The 19,223-nt window shown below is 39.0% G+C and overlaps 1 protein-coding gene across 1 annotated transcript in view; it reads left to right on the top strand.

The window, feature by feature from the left end:
- The window catches only part of LOC128838724 (broad substrate specificity ATP-binding cassette transporter ABCG2-like), a 32,388-nt gene extending 17,607 nt beyond the window's left edge, over window positions 1-14,781 (top strand). The window contains exons 8-16 of the mRNA XM_054031164.1: window positions 521-622; window positions 2,591-2,838; window positions 5,697-5,779; window positions 7,443-7,532; window positions 8,202-8,326; window positions 9,892-10,046; window positions 11,088-11,177; window positions 12,006-12,100; window positions 13,560-14,781. Of these exons, the coding sequence (XP_053887139.1) occupies window positions 521-622; window positions 2,591-2,838; window positions 5,697-5,779; window positions 7,443-7,532; window positions 8,202-8,326; window positions 9,892-10,046; window positions 11,088-11,177; window positions 12,006-12,100; window positions 13,560-13,710 (1,139 nt within the window). The 3' untranslated portion in view covers window positions 13,711-14,781. The remainder of the gene's footprint in view (window positions 1-520; window positions 623-2,590; window positions 2,839-5,696; window positions 5,780-7,442; window positions 7,533-8,201; window positions 8,327-9,891; window positions 10,047-11,087; window positions 11,178-12,005; window positions 12,101-13,559) is intronic.
- The last annotated feature ends 4,442 nt before the right edge of the window (window positions 14,782-19,223 follow it).

Below are 19,223 nucleotides of genomic sequence, written 5' to 3'. Positions count from 1 at the left end.
TTAAAAGTAAAAAGTAATGCATGTTGTATCACAGTATTTAGTTTTGTTTTGTTATATGAATTACACACTAAGGTCCTGATTCAGTAAAACACATAAGCACTTTACCCATAGATATGTGGCTTTCAGTACATCCAAATGATTAAACCTGCCATAAGGAGAAGCAAAAAAATGACTTATCATTAAGTCTATTAGTTCCAGCTGATAGGTCAAAATAGAATTAGCAACAACAGACATGCAGTTAGAATTTGGAAGGGCTCATTTGTTAGTTGTCAGCTTTGGATATTTTGAATTCTTACAGCTTTCCTTTTTATGGCAGCTTTGGTAGGGCCAGTTTGCAATCTCCTTCCTCATGTTGGTTAGTAGTTTGGGCCAACTGGACCACATTGTGGTGTAAGTTAGTACTCAACATAAGTAAGGGTATCATAGTCTGGCCTATGGTATATTACCTCAAATGCTTTTCAATACATGTTACCATCTGTAGAATGACTTGTTTTAGAGAACTAACACTGTTTCTCTGCAGGTTATGAATGCGAGCCATTCAACAATCCTGCTGATTTTTTTCTGGATGTCATTAATGGAGACTCAACTGCTGTGGCATCAAGCAAGGACGATGCTGATCTAGGTATAAAACTGAAGTTCTTCATACAGTAAGAAGCTGATTTGCAGGGTGACAAAATGTGTTTTGGATTTATCCCCTCTGGCTCTTTTCCCTCAAACAGTAAGGACTGCTCTGCCAATGAATTCAATAGCAAAACTCCCATTGTCTTTCATGAAAACCAGAAAACCCTGTTGTGATATAGTAGTGCCAAAAACCAAAATTCTAAAACTCTTTGTAACTATATGCAGGAAATCTTGATATCAGCTTTGCATGTGTACTTAATGCATACAATATTTGTCATGTTGTTGGACTGATTTTGTTTTTCCATCTCTGCAATGGCAGCTTGTTGCTCATAAATTTAGCTGAGGTAATCAATCATTAGTATCACTTTCTTCCGGGACTGGACCATAGGTGGTTATTGTAGTCACATTAACACTGCTATGGATTGTTCTACTACAACCCCATGTAGGGATTGATTCTTTTTAATCTCAACAAAATTATACAGTGCAAGGCCCGCTCTACACACAGACTCTGTACAGCTATAACTATTTTAGTTAGGGATGTGATTTTAAAAAATTAAATAGCTATATTGGTACAACTCTTAGTATGGATGCAGTTACACCCGTATAAAGATTACTTACATTAGCACAGTTTATTCCCGTATGTGAAGATGAACAAACTATATACGGGTATAAGCACTTTTATACCGATATAACTGCATCCACGCTCCAGGGCACTGTACCACTTTTAACTATGCCACTGTGATTAAAGCAGTACAGCTTTTGTGTGCAGACAACCCCTAACTTTTGTGAGGAAAAGGTTATTTAAGGAATGATTGGCTGTGAGACCCTTCATTCCATGTGGTAAATCTTTGTTACTGAAAGTAAAATTTCTCATTTGCAGGGAGTCCATTTTCTCCTTTGACAGTCTGATCCAAAAGTGACATCAAGGGAAAGACTCCCATGGAGTTCAATAGGTTTTGGATCAGGCCCTATATGCACACATGCTGTAGGAGGAAAACATACTCCTTAAGAATGAAGAGACTCAATCAAGGTTGCAGAATGATCCCTGCACAGTATCGGAAGAATTCCTCAGGGACTCTCCTTTGATTTCTGTTGAATTAAAGTAATTGCTAGTATTTTTTTGTCCTAAACTAAAAAATGAATATTGTAGTTTTCAGAGACTATAATGAACAAGTGCCTTATTCTGCTCCATTGAATTCAATTGGAGCTTTACCATTGACTCCAATGAGTGCAGGATCAAGCCTCAGATGAGGAGGGCGAGTCCCCTGACACCAAAGGCCTATACTGTAACAATCCAGAATTGAATTAATCCCAAAACAAAAATGCAAAGATAATAAAAGCTGGGGTGTTTTCAATACCCCTAAATCTGAGTGATAGCACATTAGTGACATTTCCACACTATAATATAAAAATGAATTCACCGTTGGCCAGGTATAACTGATTTAATAATGGTTTAAACAAACCATTATTAAGGTACCAATTCTGCTGTACAATGTAGATAAAATAAATATTTAAGGGCTAACTTTGTCCTATAAGATCTAGAGAAATCTCCCCCGCCCATGCAATTCTTGTGCTTTATCATTCTAATCTGAATTGTTTAGAAGATTTATTTATTTATTGAGTCTTTCACACTTGGTAGATTTGAGAAACAAAAATTAATGCAATGCTTTCAAACTGAGATAGATCAACTGATTCGGGTGAACAGACAGATATAGCTGTAAATTGTGTTGTCTGGTTGACAACATGGGGACAGATTCTTTCTGGCCCTGAGGGTGCACAGTATTTTGTATCTCCTACTTCTAGACTGAGTGGAATGGATTAATTTAACTAAATAGGCCAATATAATTGCTATCTCATTGCTTAGTAATCAAAACTCTAGCATAACTCTGTAGGCTTGATTGCTGGAGAATTACTTTTGTCTATGAATTCAATAAAAGGTAACCAAATATTTTTTCTCTTTAACCTGAAGATAACATTGAAGAACACATCAACCGTGATAAGACTTTGGCAGAGACGTTAGCAGAGCACTATTCCAGTTCTACCTACTACAAAGAAACGAAAGCAATATTACAGAACATTTCTTTGGAGGATAAAAAGAAAGTGAAGACAATTTTCAGACAACTTACGTATACCACTTCCTTCTTTCATCAGCTCAAGTGGGTGTCCAAACGCACATTTAAAAACTTGATAGGCAACCCTCAAGCCTCCATAGCTCAGGTAATCATAGTTAATATAACAGTTGTAAGTCTGATTTGATTTGGAGACCATTTCTATCTGAAGATGGGCTAGGCACAATTTTGCACCTGCAAATTATTGGACCTAAAATTTGTATCTAAAATCGAGGTCAGTATCTGAAAATCTGTGCCATAAAATGCTAGGCTAAATGTTCCCAAATAATGAGCATGACAGGGACATGCAACAACTTACACTTACCATTATTTTAGGTGTGTGGGGTCTGATTCTCCTCACACTTATGTCATTAACGACACCATTCTGCCACACTGACTCACAGTAAGTAGTCCCCTGCAACCGCGCCATGGTACACCGAGAAGCTGATTCTCAGAATCTCGTCCTCACCTCTGATCTGGCCCACTGCATTGTTTTTTCCCCCCAAGGGAAAGTAAATTAGCTCTCAACATATAATTATGTCCTAGTAGCTGAGTCAAAGACAGAGATAGTCTCATGGTCTCCTAATATAGATCCAACTTCACATAAAGTTGAAATGGCTGCACCTGAGGACCATGATATGTTATGTAAAATATGTAATGCAAAACATAGATTGGATGTAGCAGGTCTTAAAGGAGGGAAAGCATATTCTATAGTTCAGAGTCTACATGACCTTCTTAACGTTGCATTTTTGGAAATTCAGCACAGTATAATAACGTTCATGGATTTTTAAAATCTACAAGTTGCCTTTAAATAAAGAATTTGTTATTGATTTCTTCTGGGGAATAAGAAATTAGGATCAAGCCGATAAGTGTTATTTCCTAAGGTCCTTAATCCAGCAACACTCCCCCTTGAATTTTATCTGAGTAATACGAGAGGGGATCGAACCCATAACAACAGTTGTACCCTATCACTGTTATAAATTATCTGGATTGAGAAAAAAACATCTCAAGTAAAATAAAATCAATAGCAAAGGGGAAATCTGTTCAGAATCCATCAAGTTAAAAGGCTTTGTGTGTGTGTGTATATATCTGTATGTTGATAGTATGGATATCTCAAATAATTGCATTGCAAAAGCTTGACCTTGTGACAAGAATTATGCTCTCAAGAGCTTTCTAATACTCCAGGGTTAATGGTCCTGACTTTTTTCTCACAATCTTTTCTATCTCCCAAACCTCATTAGTAATGGATTTCAAACACAGTCTATAAATGGTACACAGTTCACTAAGCCATGTTTGCTAATCCTCTCCAAATTGGTCTTGATATGATCCTTTTTCCCCCACTACAATTGGCTTAGTGGCTGAATTATCCCTGACATTTGGTCCTTTCGGCAGGTTCTTAATGATATGGTACCACGTATCAAATGCTTTACAGTGTTAAGACTCATGCATCCCTCATGCTTAACCATGACTGAACTGCCTGATACCATCATTTTTGCTGAGATTTTCTTCGCTTCTACTTAGTCTTAAGAAATTGTGACATACAGATTTAATCATCCAGATTATATCACTGAATTCACTGATAATTTTGTTATTTTAAAGAACTTCAAGTTGCGTGTTTCTATTTACAAGGAGCCAGATTCTGATACCCTTACTTATGTTGAATAGCATTTACTCCATGAGTAGAGTGCTGTTTAGTGCAAAGCTGTAAGAATCTGGCCCTTAGGGTTAAATCCTGCCCTTCTTTAGAGCGAAAAGGGTACCAGCAGCTCCAAACCGACAATCCACAAAAGCCAGCATGCTAGGTGAGGTCGGAGCTGCCTAAACTAGCCAATAGGAGATACTGACCAGAGGCGGGAGTCCTCTCATCTCTGGGAGATAGACATCTCCCTGCCTCCTGGATTTAGGTGCCTAGCTTCATTTAGCAATCCGCAAGTGAGCACCCATTATCTGGAGTCAGTCAGCTTAGCTACCTAAGGCATTTCTTGTGGGAATAAGTTTGGTACCTGCTTCGCACCACCCAGATACAGCCACTGGAGGAAGTGGAGATGGTGCTACTGTCCACTTTATAACTTTCAGTCCACTGATTAGAATACTTACTTGGGATATGGGAGACCCATGTTCAAATCCCCCTTCTCTGCCAGAGGGGGAGAAAGGATTTGAACAGCAGTCTCCCACCTCTCAGAAGAGTGCTCTACCCACTGAGCTATGGAATATTCTGAGGTGGGGCTCGTTCAGTCTCTCCTGCTGAAGCTGTTCCACTGTGGATAAAAACTGAAAAAAGTGATCAGGGCAGGGGAACTGGACCCGGTAGGTTCCCTAACCACTGGGCTACAGAGTCATTTACCCCACCCCTTTTCTGGCCTAATGACTACTCCACTGTGCATAAATACTTAAATAATCATAGTCTGGGGTTTAGGCATCTAAGTGCATTTGTGGATCCCATGCCGAGTTTTTGTATGCTCTAGACCAGGGGTAGGCAACCTATGGCACGTGTGCCAAAGGCGGCACGCAAACTCATTTTCAGTGGCACTCACACTGCCCGGGTCCTGGCCACCGGTCCGGGGGGCTCTGCATTTTACTTTAATTTTACATGAAGCTTCTTAAACATTTTAAAAACCTTATTTACTTTACATACAATAGTTTAGTTAGACTTATAGAAAGAGACCTTCTAAAAATGTTAAAATTTATTACTGGCACACGAAACCTTAAATTAGAGTGAATAAATGAAGACTCGGCACACCACTTCTGAAAGGTTGCCAACCCCTCCTCTAGACCTTCTCCATCTTCCCATCTCTTATCACCCTCTATCTAGGTACCATGAGTACATTTCTTTTCCATCTGTATTCACCATCTAAATATTTTATGTAGTTTTTGCAATTTTGAACTTCAAAAAAAAAAATGTTCATTACAATACAAATTTAAATTGTAGCCGTTCTCTCTTTAATTATTTATTTTATTTTATTTTAGCTGTGTGTTACAATTTTCCTGGGACTAGTTGTAGGTGCCATTTTCTTTGGGATAAAAGATGATTTTACCGGTGTGCAAAACAGGTCAGTCAACTCAGGGAGCAAATATCAACGGGGCTGACAAAACCTTGCTGTTACCATCATAAGATAATGAAAATTTTAGAGGTTGAAAATGAACTTTTCTTGTCTTTTGTGAGATACCATAGCTACCACTTTAGAACAAATACATACCTGTAAATCATACATTACAAAATAAGCGCCAGTCCTGCCATGAGCTCTCTGTGGCTAAATCCCTCCACCTGCATGAAGCTCATTGCAGACTCAAGGCCTAAGGACCCATTTCTGCAACCTTTACTCATGTTGTCTACTACCTTGTGCAAGTAGTCCTGGTGAAATCAGTGGGGCTACTTGCGTAGCAAGGTACTCTTCATGGCAAGTAAGGGTGGCAGCACTGGATCCTAAGTTTGCAGTGAAAGATTCCTGAAAATTATACAAAATATTAAAAATGCATAACTGTACATTAACCACTTCAACAATTAAACAAACAGTATCTGGAAAGACTTCCCTGAAGTAAAATTCAATGGCCAAATTTTTCAGACTTTAGTTGCCTAACTTCAGGCAACTAAAGCCCTGATTCTGCAAGCACTTATACACATGCTTAACTTTACAGAGGTGAACCTGCTCATGTGAATGAAGTTACTTGAGTGCGTGTTTGACTGGGGCCTAAATTTATATTTGGTATCTAAATAAAAGTGGCCTGATTACCAGAGGGATTGAACATCTGCAACATCTGTGGGAGCTATTGGTAGTCAGCATCTCTTAAAATCTGGCCATTTTTATTAAAGTGCCTCAATCTGTGTATGCCAGAGGCTTAAATTTGGCATCCACATTGGACAATTTTGGCCTTTCATTTTAGCAGGTAAACCCATCTCCAGTTGCTCATAATTTTCTCAAATTCCTTGTAGACTGAAATTTTTGGTCTCATATTTGTGCTCAGTCCGAAGGTGATTTAAACAAAGTATTGAGTAAAGTCAGTCAAATCATTTTTCATTTCTTTCTTTCTGACAAGCAACAGATGTTACCCACATATTCCAATAATAAACATTGAACTCAGCTAGCTCAAGATTTGCTAAAGCTTCAGTCTTAGGGCCAAACCTGCTTCTGTTGAAGTTAATGGAAATTTTACCATTAACTTAACCAGGAGTGGGATGAGTCCCTTAACTTCTTTAGTAGATCTCACTGAAACTTAAAAAATAATACAACTATGAAGAAAATTGGTTTAGCAGTTTGAATGAAGATGGTTTAAAACTTTTCTACCTGTTTTCCCAAGCCTATTTTAAAAGGACACATTTATTTAGGATTCATGTGCTAATGACATCCCACTTAATGACGCCTTGCTTCTCTGGCGATAGGTTATTAAATGTGAATTAGTTGAGTAAGCCAACAAGACAAAAAAGCATAATAAAATATACTTTGTCCATTTATATTTTGTAAAGAAATCTTAGTTATATAAATCCATACTTCAGATTACACCTTTAAATCTCTACTGAGAAATAAGGAGAGAGACAATTTGTGCATGAATTATGGAGTATGTGGAGTAGCAAAGCACATACTAGTGAATGCCAGTAGTTCTTTGGAAGAGTTTAGACATGGTCTATTATAAAAACTACTGAAATTATATTCAAAATAACTGAATAAAGCACTTATGTAGCTGATTTTATAGGTGTAAATATTTGTTTTACCATAGAATTGGAGCAATGTTCTTCGTGACCACCAACCAGTGTTTCAGCAGTATTTCAGCTATTGAACTTTTTATTGTGGAAAAAAAGATATTTATGTAAGTAAAGCTTGATGTAATGGGTAACACTGCCTATTGTTAGCGATGCTTATTCAACTGCTAGTCTTTTTTGTCGCCTTACTAAACTGTCATCTAGGTATGTCAATTTAGTTATTCAAACTGGTCAAATTATTCACTGCAAGTAATATTCATTGCCAACATTTTTTTTAATCTTGTTTATGAATTGTTTGCAAACCAATCATCATTTCTGTGGATGGTTTTGTCCATAAATGCTAATAGTTTGGATAAATAATATTCACACTGAGTTGTTTGTGAACTGTTCACTTCTTTACCAAAATCATATGGAGTTGATACTAATTGGATACTTTGAACTTTACAGGCTTTGAGTCACAAAATCAGAGAATTACATATTTCTATAAGTTAAGTGTATTTTGATGATGTAAGATGTACACTAAAGACTGTGGGCCATACTCAGAGGTTTGTGTACAGCAATATGCATGTATATTTGCATATGTAATTATCAAAATTATAATGACATCTTATTGGTCATTTGCATGTGTAATTACAGTATGTGCACAAATGCAGTCTTATTTTTCCATCTGGAATTGCATGCATGACTTTATCAAAACCTGTCCATATGTGAAAAGGATTTGATTGCGTCATAATTGATGTAATCTGTAATATGTTGTATATATTTCTGTGTTCTAGACATGAATATATCAGTGGGTACTACAGAGTGTCTGCATACTTCATCTCAAAGCTAATGGCTGATCTAATACCCATGAGGACTTTACCAAGCATCATCTTCACCTGTATAATTTATTTCATGTTAGGCAAGTGCCCTATTCACAAGCTGCATTAAAACTAAAAAGAAAATTGCTTCAGAACCAACGATGTACACTCATTTTATGCCTCTGTCAATCATTTCAGATATCCAGGAGTAGGTTGGGTCAAATCTTCCTTCTTCCACTAAAAAAAAATCATCATTTTTTCTGTTTAAACTCCATATACCAATATGGCATCATTTCCCTTGCTTGGTGAGTGGAATGTCATGAGATTGCCATTGGTGCTGCTATGCAATTTGCTGGACTGGGCAAACTTGCAAAGTTTCAAGCACTCTTGTCACAGTCTGTGATATGTCCCATCTGCACTTTCCTTGGAAACAGGGATTTAAGCATCATTCCTAGATGGTTCCGTCTCACTAGTTTCCATGCCGTTATCTTTTCTTTTAGTGACTTTTAATCATTCTATCACAAAATACTTTTCATTACAGTTGGCCCTGCTGATAAAACCCCCTGTAAAAGAAAAGTGTGATTGTAAAAACTCAAGCTCCTGGAAACTGATATTAGCCTGCTCTTTTCAGTCATTTCCCCGGTAGTAAGAACAACTTTAAAATTGCAGACATCCATTTTAGACCATTAATGCAGTTTCAAACACCATGCCTGTTACACATTTCAGGAAGGTCAGATTGAAATATTTCATGGAGCAAGAAATTCAGACAAGAAACTTTCAGGATGTTTCAAAACTTAATAAATAAATAATAATAATATGTTAGCAACCTGAGGTGCTGGAACTAGGGTTCTGGGGTTACTGCCGCACCCCCTGGCTTAAGTGGTTTCCATTATATACAGGTTCACAGCTTAGTTCAATGGCTCTCAGCACCCCCACTATACAAATTGTTCCAGCACTACTGTCACCAAAATGCAAGTACAGAACAAAAATCATCACTTGCTCTAGTCTGAGTTTTTCCCTTAAAGAAACAAGACATTATGGCACTATTAGGATATACAGAGAGAACGTTTTCATGGCTGTAAAACGGGCGATTCAGAAACTAATGCTTAATCTACAGCTGCCAACAACCCCTGACTCATGGGAGTCCCGTCCCCATTGGAAACAAGTGAAATAATATTGGATGTTTATTGCGTGTGATCTATTGCTCTATGGGGTGAGGCATGAACTACTTCCTGTTCAGTTTTTCTGTGGTGATAACTTGAGCCCTTAGTGAATCTTGGCTTGGCTGAGACACACTACTAGCTTTTTCTCCCTCCATTTCATTGAAAAAGTCCATTAGAATCCCCCATCTCCATCCACAAATACTGTATACACATCAGTTCTATTCTAGACAAAATCCCTAGGCTTTGTGCCCTTGGAAATCTGAACTCCCTTTCCCCAACCAGCAAGGCATAGGAATTTGGAACACTGATCCTTGGGCCTTGCAGACGGTGATCCAAAGTGTATGGTGTGGTGGTGGAAAGAGGGCAGATTTCCTTGAATCAGTCCTCCCACAAAATTTGTTCTAATAAGTGGGGCCAACTACATATATTAAGATAGTACACATTGGCTATGGTACAAGCTCTGACAAAATTATACTAACAGCCTTCTTGTTCTGCTCCCTAAGGTTTGAAGCCAAGAGCAGATGCCTTCTTTATAATGATGTTTACTCTTATGATGGTATCCTACACGGCCACTGCTATGGCGCTAGCAATTGCAACAGGACAGGACGTGGTAGCTGTAGCTAATCTACTCATGACCATCGCGTTTGTTTTTATGATTGTGAGTAGCATTATTATGTTTTTATTTATTTAGACATAAACCCAAGCATCTGTGAAGTTCAGAGCCAGATTGAGATCTCAATTTGAATTCTGCAAAAAGATCAAGAATCTGGGGCTTTCATGTTCCACTTTGTCCCAATACATACATTAACCAAAATTGCAAAGTTCAGGCTTGTTTCTGAACTTCTCCAGAAATTTGGGGTTAAGGTGGGTTTTGGATCTGATGTTCTAGCTAGGGCCAAGTTTTAGTGATGAAAATATTGGGGAAGAAGAGGGGAGGGATCATGCCACAGGTAAGAGTATGATGCATGATGCTCCATCTGCTCTGCAACTAGTGCATAGTTCCCTGTAGGACTGTTGCAGCCAGCATGATTTAGAGAGGACCTTAGCTGATCCAGGGCTGGGGGAGCAGAGAAGTGGCTTAGACTCACATTTCTCCTGCTCTCCTCAGCTGAGCCAAGGATAAAGTCCCTTAAATTATGAGACCACTAACTTACTAATCATCAACAAGGAACCCAACTATCTATTAATAGGCCACACACGAAAGAGATGCGAGTTGGCTGCAGTGCAGCGTGGATAGACGCATGTCCAGTTTTCCACGTGGGGAAACGCCGCATTGGACAGTGATCTCAGGGCCACTTGGGGAAAACTTTTCCTGAACACTCTCGGTGTGGCTCTTCAAAAGTGCCTGTCTGCCTTGTTTTTGTCTAGTTGCCATAGAGAAGCAAAGGCAGAGTTTGGAGAATAGAAAATACAATTTCATATGATAAAAACCATAACTTAGCAAAAACCTGATTTGGGGCTAACAACTAAAAGCATAGTACACCAGCAACCAACCTCTATAGGAGTTTACTTGTGTGCTCTGACTGGAGGATATGAACCCCTTATTATCCCCCAATGTAATATGACTCAGACTTCTGTATAGCATATAGATCTAATGGGAGTTACTTGTGCACATTTGATTAGTAATGGTGACTCTGGACTTAAACATTTTCCTGTGAAATGGGACTTAGATTTTGTATTGTGTCTTTACGGTCTACAGATTTTCTCCGGGTTGTTGGTAAATCTTACAAGCGTCATGTCTTGGCTTTCCTGGCTGCAGTATTTCAGCATCCCTCGATATGGCATGACAGTAAGTGCTATGTTTTCCTGTGCATTGTGTTTAGAAGCATTTGTCAAAAGGGACATCTGAATCTGATGGGAGAAATGAATCCAGGTTTCATAGATTACTGAGTAAAGAGCAAGTTATTTAAACATATGAAAATTAAAACTTGACATGGCATACTTTAGTCAGGTAGCATGAGGAGTTTATGGATACAGCAGCTAAAGGTGATTGTAAGAGGTAAGTGTCTCCTATCTGCAAACAGTTCAAATGTGCAGAGATGTGCAGGTATTTAAATAACTATATATCTCAGTTATAACTATATTGGGATACAGTTTGCATAAAACACTATATAAAATGAAACAGTATTGTATTACTTAAAAACAAAAGAAATTTGCTGTCTTTCACATAGTTGCTTCAGTCACACAGAATATTTAGCTTTTTTTAAAAAACTGAAAGTGAATAGGTTGAATCATATGAGCAATTGCAGGAGGTGGACTTGATAAGAGTTGGATCTTTTCCATCTCTAACTACTATGATCTTATTTTTAGGAAGCTGAGTCAGTAATACAGTTATGGTGGAAAATATGGAGTCTTTTGAAAGCGCTGGGTTAGACAGCTGCTTTATAGATGACCTCTGTCATATAAGATGCTGAATAAACTATATTCTTACATCATGTATACAACTATACTCTTACAACAAAATCAGCTGTTAGAAAAGGTGGATTTGTCTGAGATCATAAGCTATGATGCCATAACACTTTTGAAGATAAATTTGATTTTTAGTAAGTATCTGATCCACTTGGTTTGTCATCGCTTTAATAGTGATTCAGTTGTTTTTTTTCTTTTATCTTAAAAGGCTTTGCAAGTTAATGAATTTACTGATCTGAAATTTTGCCCTGGTATCACTAATACAAGTCAGATTGATACGAACTGCACACAGGTTAGCCAACCGTAAGTATATGTTTTTCATTAAAATGAATCCCACTACTGTACAAGGCATCTACAAGATTGTAAGGGCTTTTTGAGTGCTAGAGAATTTGACGTGCATTCACCACCTACAATAGGATTCTTTACAGTAATATTTCTTTAGTATTAAGAAAAAAAAGCATTTGGGTTTGGTTTTTTCCGTTGTATGTGCTAAGATAACATGGTACAGAGGCCATTAGCAAAACAATCAGTAAAGGTATTCATAGTAATATCGATATGCCTTTGTCATTTTGCATTCATTATGTCTATTAAAACAAAAACAACCCCCTCACACAAAACAGTGTAGCAGGCAACCTTGCAATATCTATTCACCCACTCTCCTGGTAGCCTCTCCTGCTACAAAACTATTAATCATACAACATGAAAAATAAAATTATAAATGGAAAAGAAAATGATCTCTTATCTTGGGTACTTATATGATCCCCTGACCATAGTATCTGACCACCTCACAGTCTTTAATGTAATTATCCTCACAACACCACTGTGGGGAAAGAAAGTACTATTACCCCCCATTTTACAGACTGGGGAGGCACAATGGGTATGTCTACACTGCATCTGGGAACAAGCCTCCCAGCCTACATCTATAGACTTGTGCTAGTGGGACTCATGCTAGCATGCTAAAATTAGCTGTGTAGCCATTGCACCCAGGTCTCCCAAGCATGGGACGGGAGGCTTGAGAGCCTGAACAAAGCAACATCTACACAGCTAGGTTTAGCGGATTAGTATTATCAGGGCTTGCGCAAGTCTGTGGACCCGGACTGGAAGGCTCATTCCCAAATGGAGTGTAGACATATCTAGTGAGAATAAGGCCTGGTCTACACTAGGAAACTATGTTGCTCAGGGATGTGAAAAATCCATCCTGAGTGAAGCAGTTAAACCAACTTAACCTCTGGTGTAGACAGTGCTAGGTTGATGGGAGAATTCTCCTATCGATCTAGCCACTACCCCCTTGAGGAGGTGGAGTACCTATGCCATCGAGAACCTCTCCCGTTGGGGTAGTTAGTGTCATCACTGAAGTGCTATCGTGGTGCAGTAGCATCACTGCAGCATTTTAAGTATAGATGCACCCTAAGTGACTTACTCAAAGTCACACAAAAAAGTTTGTGGCAGAACTGGACATTGAATTTGGGCTGCTCAGTCCCAGGCTAGCACCCTACCCACTGGACCACCCTTTCTGGGTAGCTTAAATGTGTGTACGGTGTTGTAATCTTATTGCAAGTCAATCAAGAGAAGAAAAAATGGAATTTAAATCCTATGGTTCTGAGGGGTCAGGAACTCCTGTCGTGAAATGTCTCCATGCATTTTTCTTAATACTTGGCTGCTGCAAAAATGCCTTTGTTGTCATGTGGAATTCCAGTTTAAATGAACATAACAGACACCTAACAAAGGATTCACTTTTAAAAATCTCTGTTTGTATTTGTAGGTATTGTACTGGAGAAGAATATTTGAAAAACCAAGGAATTGAGGCAACTTCCTGGGGCCTGTGGCAGAATCATGTGGCTCTTGCATGCATGACAATCATTTTCCTTACAATTTGTTATCTGAAACTGCGCTTCATGAAAAAGTTATCTTAAAACAAAAGTGTAAATAAACTGTGATTCACACTGTTTGGATAGTTTTATAAGTTAGAAAACTGAATTGATTTTTTGTTAATAGTACTCTTTTGTATCTTATCTCTTGCCTCAAAATTGAACAAAGTTAACAAAAATCTTCAGCAATACTAAATATTCATTGAAATTGCACTTTTTGGAAATTTACAGTATTCCTGAATTTTCTTTTTGGTCATGAAATGTACATATGAGTATTCATCTCTTCATTAGACCAATTGTAAAGGGTGCAGTGCCACAAAAGGAGAAGCAGGCAGAAGGTGAGGTTATGGCTCTGCCCAGCCTCTCACATCTGCTCACTGGTCAGATGTAAAATCGGTTTGCATGGCTTCAGTAATGTGGAAATATTTATTGCTGAATACAAACTTAACTATCATGCATGGGAAAATGTGCATTAAATATACATGCCAAATATAATGTATATTTTCTTTGCACAATGTTTCAGTTAGGAACACAAATTACCATACTGCAACAGACCAGTAATCTACTTTGGTGTCCTATCTCCATTGTGAGATTTTTTTTTTAAAGTAATAATTTTTTGGTTATTTTTATTTGTCTTCTGCTCTTAGGGTGAATTTGCTTCATGTTTTCAAGCTTTATTCTGGAACCATGTGGGCTAGAAACTTCTTTGAAGTGAGAGCTGAGATTCTCATGTAATCTCTTGATTCCAGCCATTGCTTGGTGTTTTCCTTAAACCCTCATCGCCAGACTCATGATCAAATAGTGAGAGCTGGCAACACTGCCTTAACAACATACTACAGCTGTAATACCTGGAGAAACTACATATTAATGTAAATAAATTATCACTTTATGACAGGTTTCAGAGTAGCAGCCATGTTAGTCTGATCCACAAAAAGAACAGGAGTACTCGTGGCACCTTAGAGACTAACAAATTTATTTGAGCATAAGCTTTTGTGGGCTACAGCCCACTTTTTCGGATGCACAGAATGGAACATACATTGAGGAGATATATATACACACATACAGAGAGCATGGAAAGGTGGGAGTTGTCTTACCAACTCTGAGAGGCCAATTAAGTAAGAGAAAAAAACATATCACTTCTTTCCCTCTTACTTAATTGGCCTCTCAGAGTTGGTAAGACAACTCCCACCTTTTCATGCTCTCTGTATGTGTGTATATATATATCTCCTCAATGTACTCCTGTTCTTATCACTTTATGTTGCATTTTAAATTTCCTTATGTCAAATACCTCCTGTTTTTGTGTTATCTGAAGGGGAAGTTAGGTGTACCCTAAAGATATTCTCATTCTGTTAATTTATATAACTCTGTTGTATTTATTCCTACTCTCCTTGAATGGACGGCTTCCCAGCTCCCGTGCAACAAATTATCTTTGTTGTCCTTAGGATTTTTTCTGTTGCAGCTATAGTGTGTCTTTTTAATGTGGTGACCAAAAATAAATGTGTTATTCAAAGGAAGTACTATCTGGTTATGATGGTATTATAATGCTTTCTGTATTCCATTATCCATCTTAGCAGAGCCTAACATCTTAACATTTTTTCCATTGTTGCACCTCTTCAGTGAGCTGCCTTCAATGATTCTTATATATTTTTCCCATGGTAACAATTTAAACTGTCAGTATGTATGTGAAGTTCCCTCCAGTATGCATTACTGCCCTTGTCCATACTGAATTTTATTTAACATTGTGTGGCCCAATTACCTAAGTGTGTTAGGTCCTTCTGAAATTGCACACACTCCTCTCTAGTCTTGACTAATTTAAATAATTTTTTGTCAGCCACAAATTTTACTGTCTCAACATTTACGCTCTTCTAGATCATCCATAAATAAACTGAACATCACCAGTCCCGCTATTGACCCATTTTCTCTGTGAAATTTGTAATATTAAATAAAATGCGTTAATAAGTAACAAAAGCATGTAAAAAGAACCCAATTCTGCAGCCCTTAGTGTTCAATTGAGGTCAGTAGGGCTGCAGGATTGTGCCCAAATGTATGTGGGAATAGTTTTAGTTTGTTTTCGTTATCACTGATGTGTTCACGTCTTTCTCAATGGTGGACAGAAAAGGTTGTGTCTGGGGCTTGAGAACATATGCATTGTCATCAGTGAAGTGTCACTAAAACACTTTTTGAAAAAATTGAAGAGCCCTTTTATATGCACGTGGGTTGTAATACACTGCAGCATGGTTTCCCCTGAAGTCCTAAAAGCTGATATCCCACCATTTTAAATTTTCTTCTCCATGTATTTTCTTTACCGAAATCCTCCCTCTTTATTTTAGGTTACTAGCAAAATAAATCAGGTAAGATGTAGTTTTAAAATTTCCAAATGTTTCAGACCTTTGTTGTTGACATTAATTCTATTTATATCTTAGCTACTGCTGTTCCCTAAAGTCATGGGGAGAAACCCAGCTAACGTCTGAATTCAAACCATAGTGATGTAACAGATAAAATATAATTACTGTGTATTTTCTACCAAGGCATTTATCAAAAGTATGAAGCCATGTTTCACAACTGATTTTATAACATGTTTCGTAATAGTGTCTGATGCATGCTGGTACAGTGATGGTTGCTCACTGTGCCACTAGCCAATATACTGACATTCTGACTAGCATAGAGATCACACCTGTTTACTTCATTCAGTCACAGCAAGTCGCCCATGGAAAGTAGTCTTTTAAAAACATATTGTGCATCTGTGAATAAGCTGGTTTCTGAATGGTTGAAATTTTATTTCTAACCTTTTCAGGACATAATTGTCAGTCACACAGCAATGTAGGTGGCTGACACAAATTTTTGTGTGGTATAACTGATTGTTAGTTATTCATATTATGTATGTTTGTTCCATTAATTAAAATATAAAATTTACTTCTTAACATTCATTGAACTGATTTCAATAATATTATGTACTATTTGATTATTGTCTGTCCTTCTGACCTGTCACAAAATAAGCTGTTTTGTCACAATCTCCAGTGAGATATCTGAACTGTACAGTATATGCAAATGATATATTCCTGTATAACAGAAGCAAACTTGTATGTAACATTGATATTTATTATGCAAACCTTCTAAAAATCATCTATCACAGTCAAGGTAAATGACCATCAAAGTAGCCAATAGCTCACCAGTGCCATGGCCTTAAAACCAGCAGGTTCCTAAGCAAATGACTATGGGTTAGTACCATGCTCACAAATAAAGCCTTTATCTGACTGTGCCACTGATTTTGGTGAATTATTTTCCTAGTCCCTCTTTTGTTGTTAGAGCCAACCACTTACATAGGGTTCTTGAAATTGGCATCATACATCTATAACTGGGCAATATTAAAAGGAGACTATTGGATTTTATTGTATTGGATTTTATTGCACAGTTTTCCAGGATAACCGCACAGATACCCTTGGCACAATTTATTTTTATATATAAAAATAAAGTGTCGGTGAATAATGTCGCTGTTTGTTTTTAAACTTTTTTTTTTTGGGGGGGGGGGTATTTCAATTTTGTCAGTTGCACAGAAGGGCCTGTACTTGCCACACTCGCGCTCTCTTTCTCAGACGCGTTTATTGAGCGGGGGCGGGGGCACAACAGACGGCGTCAGTGTGGGCGCAGGAGCGCGCAGAGCGCGGAGCAAGGGCCCCCGGTGCCCGGGGCAGAGAACGAACAACGGGGCGGCTGCTCCCCTGACCGGGCCATTGAAACGTGCGCGCGCTCCCAGTGGCAGCCGCCGGTGGCTTCCGTTAAAGCCGTTACTCGCTGCACGTGCTGGGAGGGGCGGGGGGCACACAACTGCGCGCGGGCGAGAGGGGCTGCCTGAGAAGTAAGAAAGGGTGGGGGGGAATGGGCAGGCGCGAGCCGACCCCATCAGCGCGAACCGGGCACCCGCCACCCTACTTCGCCACGTGCCTGCCCGCGCATCCTTCTCACCTGCCCATTTGCGGCGCAGCCAGCGCGGGGCGATAGGAGGCGCTTCGCTGCCGTAGGGAGAGGCGGACTTGAGTCCGGGAGCGGAGCGGGGCCGTGATCCCAGCAGCAGCTGAAAATCCAACCAACGACTCCCCCGGGAGCCGTGCAGGGTAAGGGTGAGGGTAACTTGCGTGACCAGATGTCCCGCTTTTATAGGCACAGTTCTGATTTGGGGTCTTTTTCTTATATAGGATCCTATTACCCCTCAACCCGTCCTGATTTTTTAACGCTTGCTGTCTGCTCACCTTAACTGTAACTGTGCTGCGGGGAGAGGGGTTCAACCCGACTCCTACACCCGGGAGGGATAGCTCAGTGGTTTGAGCATTGGTCTGCTAAACCCAGGGTTGTGAGTTCAATCCTTGAGGGGGCCACTTGGGGATCTGGGGCAAAATCAGTACTTGGTCCTGCTAGTGAAGGCAGGGGGCTGGACTCGATGACCTGGCAAGGTTCCTTCCAGTTCTAGGAGATAGGATAGATTTATAAATTATTATTGTAACTATGTACAACCTCCCCATCTACACCGCACCTGCACTGCAACCATCTCTACACCTAACCATGTACAACCCCCCATCTGCACCCCACTCATACACACCTACACCCCATCCACACCGCAACCATCTATACACCTACATCACAACCATGCGCAAACCCCCCCATGTACACCCCACCTGCACAGCAACCATCCCGACACCTACACCATAAACATGTACAACCCCCCATCTACACCCCGCTCATACACACCTAGACCCCGTCCGCACTGCAACCATCTATACACCCACATCTACAACTACACCCCACCCCATACATATCTACACCCCAACCTTATACAACTCCTCTACACCCCACCCAAACCACATGCACACCCCTACCCTCCATCTATACACACTTAAACTCCCCATCTACACCTACATTCCACCCATACACCTATACCTACCCCATACACATCTATAAACACAATCTACACCACACAAATACATACATCATCCTACCCATACACAACTGCACCCCCATTTACACCTACACCCCCCCACCCATACAACCTTCCCCCATCTACACCCCAACCACATAGAAATATCCTTTCAGAGAAGCGATAGAGAAACTAGATAACCCTCAGTCCCTTTATAGAAATGTTTTTAGTTCTCATTTAAAGTAAAGTTAAACAATAGTAAATATTGTGCAAAAAATAGTCTGTATGAAAAGTACTTCAGTAAATACAACATTATAAATATAAATATATACTCAAATAAATCACCGTAAAACAATTGACTCTTTATAACTCTTGATTTGGTTGATTTATTTTTTGTCTCATTACCCTTTCATTTCTTTACATTGATTCATATAAATCTATACCCCCCACATGCAATCTAATATTTTTGTCTGTAGTTGTGTGTCACTTACAAATATAGTCATAGCACTGAACATTATGTTGTCTAAATCATTAATAAGTCTCTACCAAATTCAGGGTCCATTTGGTCAATTTCATGGCCAGAGGGTTTTAAAATTGGTCAATTTCACAATTTCAGATGTTTACATCTGAAATTTCAGGGTGTTGTAAC

Source organism: Malaclemys terrapin, chromosome 5, assembly GCF_027887155.1.
Source record: "Malaclemys terrapin pileata isolate rMalTer1 chromosome 5, rMalTer1.hap1, whole genome shotgun sequence".
NCBI classification, from domain to species: Eukaryota; Metazoa; Chordata; order Testudines; family Emydidae; genus Malaclemys; species Malaclemys terrapin.
Note: the sequence above shows the minus strand (reverse complement) of the source record. Positions and strands in the feature narration are given on the sequence as shown.